The sequence below is a fragment of the Lissotriton helveticus genome, chromosome 8 (genome assembly GCF_964261635.1).
Source record: "Lissotriton helveticus chromosome 8, aLisHel1.1, whole genome shotgun sequence".
Lineage (NCBI taxonomy): Eukaryota > Metazoa > Chordata > Amphibia > Caudata > Salamandridae > Lissotriton > Lissotriton helveticus.
Genome location: NC_136069.1, coordinates 81940345 through 81952450, shown reverse-complemented (window position 1 = coordinate 81952450; position 12106 = coordinate 81940345). Strand labels below are relative to the sequence as shown.

Here is a 12106-nt window from a genome sequence, read left to right as displayed (position 1 = left end):
GCGAAAGAAGCACTCTATTCTTTAGGGGCCTTTAAGAATTAATTTAACTCCATCTCTGGTGACATGCCAGACCTAACAAGGGCTGTCATCCATGTGAAATACTGCCTCTGAAGCAAACAACAGGAGCAGAGTCTTTCTTATACGGAGGTTGAGCATTTTTCATTCGTTAGCATGATATGGGGTGGGGGGGTGGGGTGGGGGAGTCCTAACCAAAGTCAGTTCTGGATCAGCAATCTGAGTCAGAGTAGAATCCAGTAGCAGCACCTCTGGAGTTGGGGGAACGCAGACAACAGAATAACTAGCAGGCCATGCAACAGGAGAGATGAGACACAGCCTGGTGTAGGTTCAGTCAGCATCAGGGGAGGACCAACCAGAGGAAGTCCGACTGGAGGTTTATAGGGGGCACTAGAGAGATCCGTAACTATCTTGCAGAGCTGTAGCATGGCCAACATGAAAACCAACATTTATTGCAGAGTTGACAAAGTCCCAGATAACTCAAGGTACATCGGCTGCTGGACCAGAATTGGAACAGAGTCGAACATCGAAGCAGGAGTCAAGCTTTTACAGCACAGACTGAGACCTCTCTATGGACCAGAAGCATTGAAGAGGTTACAAGTCTTGTTTAGACTTTTTTGTTTTGCTTTTAAATCTTCATTAAAATCATCTTGGACATACCCGAAGATGGTAAAAAGGAGTGGGAATGACCTTACAACTTGGAGTGGAACCAATCTCGTTTCATATGCTTGTGAAGTCTTTTTATTGCATCAAGGAGCACTTTTTGCAAAACTTGGAGCCATGTTTGTTTCATAGGCACCCAAAATAGGCATTGTGCTAGTCCGTGATAGACATCTTTTTGAGTCAATGTATTTCTAGAAGGTGATATCCCAACACTGTCAAAGACTTATGGTTTAGAAAGCTTTTGGAAAAGTTTAAAAAAAAATCAAAACATTCAAGCTCTACAACGGTGTCAAAGGGTGCAGAAAAAGAGGAACCAACATTGGGTTACAGGGGTCACACATGTGTGGATCTCATGGTCCTCACGTCCAGAAGAGGAATGCGGTCATGCATCTGGTTTCTTCCACCAATTGTTATTGCTCCTTTTATTAATACTACAGTATGGACCAACATTCTAACTAACCCTTTATTTAGCTGAAATACCTCTGCATTTTACAGTTTACTTGCTCATGTACTTATATGATACTACGTACTCCTGACCAAAAGCTAATCATTGTCAATAAAATTTAAAAAAATGCAAGGCTGTTCAAACATTGTTTCCACACTATGCTGAGTTTCTGTTTTATCTAACTAACTACATATAGTTTTCTTTGGCAGCTCAAATAAAACACAACAAAAAGGTTTCCAGCTGGGTGCAGTTTATCTTGCATTGCATTTCTTTGAATTTGCTACCTAAAGAACAAGTTACTTACCTTTGGTTACACTTTTTCTGGTGGATACAATATCTGCCAGTGGATTCCTCACCTTGTGAATATCCCCTGCGCCAGCAGCATTCGGAAACTTTTTTAGCTCTCCACACCGACGAGCACGACGTCACAGAGACACGGCTCCGCTCGCGACCTCGCTGACATCACCGGAGCCACAAGAGAGCCTTCTTGGCATGATGACTTCAGTTCCGCCCTTTTTTCCGTGCCCCCGAGGCACACGGACGCCCCGACATACACATACACAGTATTCAAACCAACACACACATTGTGAGATCAATGCAAAAAGCAAGAACAATTAAACTTTTCCATTGAAAGATATAATCATAAAATAAACAGTTTGCAAGTATAGAAGAGTGGACAACGGGGAGGCGGGTGGGTCAGTGAGGAATCCACAGGCAGATACTGTATCCACCAGAAAAAGCGTTCCCGAAGGTTAAGTAACTTGTTCTTCTGATGGATACATCTGCCAGTGGATTCGTCACCTTGGGAATAGAATCCCATAGCAGTCCCACTCCCAAAGGAGGGTGTCCACTCTTTTATACCTAGAAATCCTGTAGGACAGAGCACGCAAAGTGACCATCCCTCCTCACTTCGGAAACTAAGCAGTAATGCTTTGCAAAAGTGTGGAGGGAGGCCCAAGTTGTCGCTCTATAAATGTCCTCTACAGGAACACCTCAAGACAAAGCAGATGTAGAAGACTTTGCTCTAGTAGAGTGAGCTCTTATACCCTCTGGAGGTTCCTAACCAGCCAAGGAGTAACAGATCTTGATGAACAAGATAATCCATCTGGAAAGTGTGCGCTTGTGCACCGCTCTTCCTTTCCTGCAGCCAGCAAAACCAAAAAAGAGCTGCCCATCCACACGATAGTCTTTAGCTCCTCCTCCTTGGAAGGGTGAGGGGGAGGATAGAAGGTAGGAAGGGTAATGGACAGCCCCAGATGGAAGGGAGTTACCACCTTAGGCAGAAAAGCAGTCCTGGTCCTGAGTACCATTCTTTCCGCATGAATGGTCAAGAATGGGGGTTTCAAACTCAGAGCTTGAAGCTCACTTACCCTCCTTGCCGAGGTAATGGCAACAAGAAAAACAGTCTTGAAAGACAACAATCTCAAGGGACACTTGTGCAAGGGCTCAAAAGGAGAACCCATCAAGTAGGTTAAGACAAGATTTAAGTCCCATTGAGGCACAATAAAACGAGTGGGCGGAAATTTGTTTGTAAGGCCCTTAATGAAACGTAACACAATAGGTGACAAACAAAGACGACTGAACCGGCAAGCAAAGGAACGCCGAAAAAGCCGATAAATAGCCCTTCACAGTAGCCACAGCAAAACCCTGCTGGGCCAGAGATAGAGCAAACTGAAGAATGTTGGATAAATGAGCCCTTAAAGGGTCAATAGACTTCTCCCCACACCAATGGACACATTTGGACCACCTGTAGGAATAGATAGACTTGGTGGAGAGACGCCTGGCGGACAAAATAACGTCCACCACATCAGACGGGAGAGAGAAAGAATTCAGGTTGCCCCGTTCAATCTCCAGGCATGAAGGTGTAAGCTCTGGAGGTGGGGGTGTAGAACCTGCACCTGCGACTGCGAGAGGTCTGCCCTGAGAGGGAGACGGAGTGGAGGGCACGAGGAGAGGTGGAGAAGATCCGTATACCACACCCTTCTTGGCCAATCCGGGGCGATCAATATGACTTGGGCCCGGTCTTGGCGAATCTTCCTCAGAACCCGATCAATCAAGGGTATGGGAGGAAACGCGTAAAGGAGTTGCGAGCCTCAACTCAACTGAAACGCGTCCCCCAAAGCTCCCTGCATCAGATACTGGAGACTGCAGAATGACGGGCAGTGTGCGTTCTTGTGAGTGCCAAACAGGTCCACCCGAGGAGTTTCCCACGTCCGAAAGACGCGACGAACCACCTCCGGCTGAAGCCTCCACTCATGGTCAGCAGAGAACTGCCGACTGAGACTGTGTGCACGCACGTTCAGAACCCCGGCCAGGTGATTTGCCATCAGACAAATCTGATGGTCCTGAACCCAGGACCAGAGACGCAGAGCCTCTCTGCAGAGACAATGCGACCCCACTCCTCCCTGCTTGTTGACATACCACATCGCGTTAGTGTTGTCCGTTAGGACTTGAACCGACTGCCCGCAAAGGGAGGGGAGGAAGGCCTTGAGCACCAAACGTATCGCCTGGTTGATGTGAAGCAACCTTTTCTCCGGAGACCAGAGACCCTTGATCTCCAGATCCCACAGATGAGCACCACACCCTAAAGTGGATGCATCCGTTATCACTGAGGCCCCGATGGAGGAAGATGGAAGGGCTTTCCTTGAGACAGATTGCCCTCCACGCTCCACCAAGACAGATCTGCAGCAGCTTCTCTGGAGATCCTGATCGACTCCCTGAGTTCTCCGTTGTGTTGATGCCACTGCCTGTGGCGGCACCACTGAAGCGCCCTCATGTGCCAGCGTGCATTCTTGACCAACAGAATGCAGGAAGCAAACAGACCGAGCAGGCGGAGGACCTTCAGGACTGGAACAACCGCTCCATTGTAAAACAAAGGAATCATTTCCTGAATGTCGAGAATCCTTTGAAGAGGAGGGAATGCTCGACAAACAGTAGTGTCCAGTATCGCCCCTATGAACAGGTTGTGCTGAGAGGGCACCAGGTGAGACTTGGGCACGTTTATCGAAAAACCCCATTTGTACAACAGCTGAGTTGTCCCTTGCAGATGATGAAGCACCTTCTCTGGTGACTCTGCTTTGATCAGCCAGTCGTCCAGATAGAGGAAAACTTGAATCCCCAATCTTCTGAGATGGGCTGCCACCACTGCCTTCACCTTGGTGAAGACTCGAGGTGCAGTAGTAAGTCCAAACGGGAAAACCGTAAACTGATAATGTTGCGACCCCACCGTGAAACGGAGATACATCCTGTGCGACTTCAGGATCGGTATATTAAAATACGCGTCCTGCAAGTCGATCAACACCGTCCAGTCCGCTTGCTGCAGCGCCTGAAGAACCTGCACTAGGGTGAGTATCTTGAACTTTTCTTGCTTCAGAAAAAGATGCAAGATCCTGAGATCCAGGATTGGACGTAACCTGCTATCCTTCTTGGATATCAGGAAATACCGGGAGTAGCATCCCTGACCCCTTTACTGCTCTTGCACCACCTCTATCGCACCTTTTCTTAGTAAAGCTAAGACTTCCTCCTGTAGAAAAAGAAGGTGGTCCTCCGAGCAAGCCCCTTGGCAAGGAGGGTAATTTGGAGGGAATTCCCAAAAGGGAAGGGCATACCCATTCTCCACAAGATTGAGAACCCAAAGGTCTGTAGTGACCGATTGTCAATATTGTAAAAAATGAGTAAGCCGACCCCCTACAGGACCAACAGGATCCAGATTGGTGGATCTAGGGCTGCTTTACTGTAGTAAGAGGGGGAGAGGTAGAGGAAGAGGAGGATGAGGGCTGACAACCTCGTGGGCGACCTCTGTTCCTGCCCCTATATGACTTATATAGGATGTTCTGCTGCTGCCGCTGCTGAGGCTGTTTGTAGGTCCGAAAGGACGACCTCCCAAAGCCTCTGTACTTTCTATAAGAGGAACCCCTAGGCTGTGTCTGCAGACCTATGGACTTGGCTGTAGCCTTGCTATCCTTAAATCTGTCTAAAGCTGCATCTGCACTCTTTCCAAAAAGTCCAGAGCCATCAAAAGGGAGGTCCAAAAGAGTCGCTTGGACATCCTGAGAGAACTCAGACGACTTAAGCCAGGCACTCCTTCTAGATGCAACTGAAGACCCTATTATCCTGGCCACAGAGTCCGCAGTATCAAGACCACTCTGGATCACCTGTCGTGCAAAAGCCTGCGTGTCAGACAAAACCTCATCAAAATTCTTCCTGTCCTCCTCCGATAACTTTGGGGCCAGCAGTTTAGCAGAATCCATTAAGGCATGAATGTACCTGCCCAAAAGACAAGTAGAATTAGTGGACTTTAGGGCCATAGACGCTGAAGAAAACACCTTTTTAGCAGCCTGATCCAGTCTCTTTGACTCTCTGTCACCCTGAACTTGTGGAAAAGCACCAGCCGATTTCTTTGAACAGGCAGCTTGGACAACTAGCTCTCAGGTGAAGGATGTGAAGTTAGAAACTCCGGATCACCTGAAGACGCCCTGTATCTCCTGGCAACAGATCTTGAGACTACCGGAGCCGAAAAGGGCTTTTGCCAAACCTCCATAACCGGTTCAATGATGGCGTCATTGAATGGTAGAAAAGGTTCTATTATAGCAGAAGGAGAATGGAGAACCTCTGTTAGAATGTTGGATTTAAATTCTGCTGTCTGGAGTTGTAGACCTAAAAGATTAGCAGCCTTTCTTATCACAGTGTGGTAGGGCGCCACATCCTTAGAGGGAACCTTCGAAGGAGGAGAGAGTTCCCATTCTGGTGACATGTACAGTCCTCTTGCCACTCTTAAGTCTTCAAAAAAGTCCTCCGACTCCTGACGCTCACCTTCCTTCATCTTAACCTCCCTATATTACTGTTCCTCCAACAATCTTTGTGCATCCCGCCTGGACTTTATCCTCTGGGCCGGCGCCGACTGAGTCGTACACGGCTCCGATGGATTCGGAACCGGCGTCGAACCCGGATCCAGGGGCACAATCGAAGTCGAATGAGGTCGAGCTGACGGTGCCCAAGATGGAGGTATCGGCATCGACGTCCTCGGTGCCGGGAAATGCCAAGACGGAGCCGCAGGAAGAAAAGGCATAAAGGGAGCCTGAGCATAGGCTTGAGGAACCCCCAAATTGAACGCCATAGGACCCATGGGACCCAAAGGTGCACCAGAGGGGTACATTGCCCTCGCATAGACACCATACATAGCATTAAGAGAATGCGATGGGTCTTGCCCTGGACCAGGAAAAGGAGGGTACTCGCCTGAAATACGCTCAGGAAAAGGTATCACCGGACTCTGGCTTGCCGGCGCCGACGGTGGATCTGCTGGAGTCGACGGCCCTTCAGGTACTGGTACCTCTTCGACTGGAGCTAGAGAATTTTCCAGAGATGGAGAGGGAATCGGCGCAGGCGACTGTACCGGTGAAGCCACAGGAGAACTCGCTCTATCTGGAGAAGGAGATACATAGTTGTCACGATGTTGATGGACTTTCGAGGTCGACTTCTGAGCCTCTTCCTTATCCGAACGGCATCGAGAGCCATGCCTCTTCTTCTCCTTGTGCTTCTTGGGTTTTGAAGCATGACCCGACGTCCACTTCGAGCCCGACCTCGACCTGGATCTCGACCTCCTCCGGCCCCTCTTTTCCTTACGCATCTTTGCCATGAACAGCTTGGCTTCCCTTTCTTTCACAGCCTTCGGGTTCATTTTCCTGCAGCAAGCGCAATCCTCAACGTCATGGTCCGATGACAAACCATACACAATCGTCTTGAAGATCTGTTATGGACATGTGTCCACCGCACTCCATGCATGGCTTGAATCCTGACTTTCTCGACAACATCTTCAAAAAGAGAAACAAAAGAGAACAGGATACAAGCTAGAAAACACAAAGTAGCAATACAACCACAGAGAGTTCCAACAAAATGTTAGCGGTAACGGCGCGGAAAAAAGGGAACTGACGTCATCATGCCGACGAGGCTCTCTTATGGCTCCAGTGACGTCAGCGAGGTCGCGAGCGGTGCCATGTCTCTGTGATGTCGTCCTCGTACCGTCGGCGTGGAGAGCTACAAAAGTTTCCGAATGATTCTGGCGCAGGGGATATTCACAAGGTGAGGAATCCAATGGCAGATGTATCCATCAGAAAAGGCTCTAGTGAGCACAGGTGAACAGGCTCCCCCACTAGGGCGGAGGAGCGTCACCCCACTGCTTTCTCGCACTGCGAGATAGCAAAAACATAAAATGGTAATAAGTTTTGGTTATTACCATTTTATGTTTCTCTCCGCATTGCAGGTGGGTGGGTGGGCGGAGCTACCCGGGTAAGGCAGGAGAGGTTTGCCCACTCCTGAGTACGTATGACTTGTTTGTTCGGCCCTCTCGGGCTGTCCGAACCAGTCATGCTCACCCTGCACTTCCCCATGCAGGCTGCATTGCAGCCTACATGGAGAACACGCAATCCCCTACAGCCCCTGGCTGGGGGGCTTCCCGACCAATCACATTGCACCACTGGAGAGTTGTAATTGGCTTTGTGGAGAGCAGGGAGGTATCCTGCTTCCTGCTGCAGGCAGGAGAGCAGGAGCAGCGAAGACGTGTGACCCAAGCTGGCAGAAAGGTAGGTTTAAATTTAAAATAAATATATTATTGAACTCACTGCGCGACTCACCCCTCCCTTCGCGACCCTACGCCCCCCCGCACGGCCCCGCCCCCATCCCCTAACCATTGAGCCATGCCGGCCGCAACTGCCGGTGAACATCAATGCAACAGGGCAAAAATCATAAAGCAGTTACTTAAAAAAACACTAAATATGTTTATCAAACAACTGATACCTAAATAACTTCTCAAAGAAGAGGGCTCCTGCAGAGCGCTCATCAACTGAGCATTTCCTCTTTGTATGAATAATGGCCTAAAAAATCACGTTGGCTGCAGGACAGCATGAGAAGTGCCTATTCTTCATTAGTTCTAGTCAGGTCTAGTATAGGTCGAGCTAAACCTCCACTCAGTCTTCAATACCATTGCCACAAAGTGCCTTTTGTGCATTTACTTCTTTGGTTTGGGTCTTCTGTTAAAGCCATGATAAGCTGTATATGTCATAAATTGGAAATTAACGACTTGATAACTTCTCCGATGCTCCTTCTACCTTCTCTAGTAATGTCCACCTAGAATCTAGAGTGGACCGCTTAACACTAGTAGCCCTAATAATACAATAGGTACTCCTCGATAAGTCATTTCAAAACACTGACCTTCTGACTCATTCAGCAGTAAATGACATGTAGTAAGTATGTGGTATTTCTATGATGCAAATCTAGTCAAAAAGCCGCAGAGCACTGTAATGGACCAAAGACAAGCACAAAGTCAATGAGTGACAGGAAATGTTGATGGCTTGTGGCTTGTTATTGTATTGTACTTAACGGGGTGCATATTCAACTCTTTCTGCCTGGGTGGTCCTGATGGATATAGGAAGATTATTCCACATCCTACATGCATAAATGGAAAAGGCATGCTGCCTTGATATTCCTTGTTTACACTTCTTAGTCTGCAGTCTGATGGTGTCCTAGCTGCGGGTGTGCCAAACACCAGAGATTGTGAGCTTGTCTGCAAGACCAGCATGTGTGCTGGTTGTGGTGGTTTTACAAATGGTGCAGCTGGTTTTGAAGGTGGGGTGGGCCAACAAAGGGGACCAACTGAGTCAGGATGAAATGTGCTGCAGCATGTAGGATGCCCTTAGGAAGTGCAAGTTTGAAGGCCATGGAATTACCGCCATCCAGATGCGGCAGGGGCTTGAACAGCAGTTCTGAAGTCGATTTCTGAAAGCAAGAGTTTCATTTTATTTGTCATGAACTCATTTCAGGATTACTTGAGTCACTAATGAAGGAGACACAATATCAAGGGCTTGAATTACCCATTGTATTATTATACCTATCAGTCCCAGTGGAGTGGGGAACCTACATTGTGCAACAATAATGTTGCATCTACCTACCATTACAGAAACCTACCACTACACTGTGATGCACTTATATTTACCTCCCATGGAAGGCATGCATGTAGTTAAAAAATAGTAGATATACAATTACCTCACAACGTAGTGGTAACTTGATTTAATGAATGCAAAATGATTGCAGGCTGATATTAACAATTTTGATCTTGCGGTCGTATAACTTTTCTTATGGGTGATGGGGTTGTCCTGCATATCTAATTGGTCCAGAGTTCTCGGGTACATGATGGGCAGTGGGTTATCTCCCATGTGGGCATCTGGATAATGCAGCAGATTTTGGATAGGCGCTACTGACCAGGCACACAGGCCTGAGGGTACAACAACGTAGAAGGTAGCAAAACACTCTAGTGTCCTGGTCTGCATGTGCAATCACCTTGTTCGATAACAGTCATGCAAAACTCTGAATCCCCAGGTTTTCTGAGATTCCCTACCTCTGAGGTTCCTCAACAACTGCCCTCTTCAAGCTCTACATATTTTGCCAGGAGGACGTTTGGCGTGCATACCACCATTGCACCCCAGCGCTGACCTCCACCCCTTTAAATTACTGAAATATACTTGGAAAGAATAAAGCATAAGTCGCATGGAACCAAGAGATTACTAAAAGCATGAATGCAGAGAATAGTCATGTAATTTTAAAAAGATTTTTAATCACACACTGAGTGAATCTTTTCACAAAGCCAGTAGAATGCAGCTGACGTCACACCGAGCTCTCTTCTTGTGCTCTCGGGTCCCTTTACTCCTCCTAGAGCTACACTTGATGGGTTCTTCTTGGCTGACTCTCTTACTTCCCAATAAATCACTGATCTGAATTTGAGAGGTGCACAGGGTCCGGTAAAACTGCAATGGGATACAATGGTTTGGAAATTTATGATTACTTATCCCTCACAACAGAACCATAACAGGCTCTACTAGTTCTAACCCTACAAACACTGGTCTCTGCACTGCCTTAACAGTACTAGAAGGATTCATGAACACATAAGCATTTTTGTAATTTTCTCATGACTTGAAACACGCTGTAGAATGTTAGTACTGGCAATATCAGTCACACCTGTCAGAAACAAGGTAAGCAGGTATGTTGAGCGATAACATACTGAAAGAATAATACTGACATCACTTGTTTATGTAACACTGACACGTAATATTTCCAGTAGAGCTTCTTTCAATAGAAACTTTGAAACCAAATGTATTCTTACAGGAAAAGTTGAAAAATCTAAAACCACCAACTAATTATCACTGCCAGAAAGTAGCTCCTAAACATGGACTCTAGCCCAGTATATGATTCAGATAATCTGGACATAGGAAGGAGCTCCTCAGAGTAGAAGGCCCTTAAGGTAGGAGTCAGCCTAACCAATAGAAAGGTTCAATGCTCAAACACACAAGACTGACAGCATACACACAAGACTGACAGCATGAAGCCTGCAACATAAAATAAATCACTAAACAGCAACGCCACCTGCTGCAGGGGGCTCTGGCACGGTTAGTCACAATGTGTATTTGTTGCTTCTGGCCTCAAAAGAAAGAGGAGAGTAGCTCAAGTGTGGGACTGATTGAGCTGGAGTCAAAGTATGCAAGCTAATGCAAATGTATGTATGTATTTTATTGCTTATTGAGCGCATCTGTCACCCAAAGGGTATCCTGGCGCTGAGACCTAACCATGCATCTAATAATAATCTGATGTGGTACCTACTGTAACAGTGGTTATGTTTGTAAGTAGCTCAGGATGATTTACATTGATCGAAAGGGGCTCACACTACAGAAGAGAATGAGACCCTTGGTCTAGCACCTCGCTTCTGAAAGGCAACCATTGTCAGTCTTGCTGCCAGGTGCATGTCATGTGCACGCGACAATAACTCATTACTGCCTGTTCAGACTGCAGCATGTGGGAGGCCGGAACTTCCATGAAAAGTCTTCTAGGAAAACAAAACCACAAGTGACATAATGCAAAGTGCTGGTGGTTAAACAAAAGACTGAATGAGGCCACATGATAACTCTGAATGTGGTTAGCGACTGTCGGATGAGATGTAGGGGCCATTCGATTCAGTGCATTAGGAGCACAGAACTTGAATGTGTAATCCATGGATACAGAAGAGCTGGACCTACAGCCTCATATCTTTGCCTGTCTTGAGTAAGGAAAATAAGAAGGATATGCAAGGACATTTTGATGTCCACTAAAACCCTTCGGGATCTCAGCAGACCATCTGAAATCTGGTTCAGGTAGGAAGTGTCCAGCTCTCTGCAATGACTGGTGAGGCTTCCAGTGAAATTAGGCATTGGACGGAAGTGAACTGCAGAGCTCTGTGTTCCTAGAGGGCAGCATGATTTCCGCACAGCTGCTGAGCTAGCGCTGCCATGACTGCTATAATGTGAAGCAGTACTTTGGATAACAGTGTCTGGTAGTAATTTGACAGAGCAAACTATAGCATATAAACTAACCCCATCCTTTAATTAACATGTTATAAAGCAATATAAAAAATTTAAAAAAACAAGTGTTGCCAATATATCTATCAGAGACGTAAGTAGGATGCATTCCCATTGTATCTGTTGAGTGTCCAGGTTGTGATAGAGCATGGCTTCAACTAGACACAGTTTCCACATCTACACAGTTGCTACCCACAGGGATCATTGACACTAACATGCCACCCACTCAACATACCATACTAAGACTCTTAACCAATTTTAGATCATCTATGGTGGCCTTGTATCATCCTTTCCTTCCAGCTTCAGAAGAACAAGTTACTTACTTCGGTGATGCTTTTTCTGGTGGATACAGTAGACACCAAATGATTCTTCACCTTTTAAATAACCCAATGCGCCAGAATTCCACTGAAACATTTCTTGACAGCTCTCTAACGTAGACGAGGACGTAACAATGCCCATGTGTCTGCACGTGACTCCGCGTGGCGCCATTGGAGTTATAAGAGACTCTCGTCGGCGTGCTGTTAGTTTCCACCCATTTATTTTGTGCCTTTGAGGCAAATGGGTGAAACCAGCATCACAAATGCAATAACATATTCTAAAGCTTACA

At 46.8% G+C, this 12106-nt stretch overlaps 1 protein-coding gene across 7 annotated transcripts in view; it reads right to left on the bottom strand.

Moving 5' to 3' along the window:
* Positions 1–12106, bottom strand: part of SPICE1 (spindle and centriole associated protein 1) — a 591766-nt gene that overhangs the window by 131142 nt on the left and 448518 nt on the right. Inside the window, exon 15 of one of the 7 annotated variants that reach the window (XM_078656682.1) lies at positions 9709–9918. The exons of the other annotated variants lie outside the window; for them this stretch is intronic. Within the exon in view, the coding sequence (XP_078512808.1) occupies positions 9751–9918 (168 nt within the window). The 3' untranslated portion in view covers positions 9709–9750. Of the gene's footprint in view, positions 1–9708; positions 9919–12106 lie in introns of those variants that run through there. 7 annotated transcript variants of the gene reach the window in all.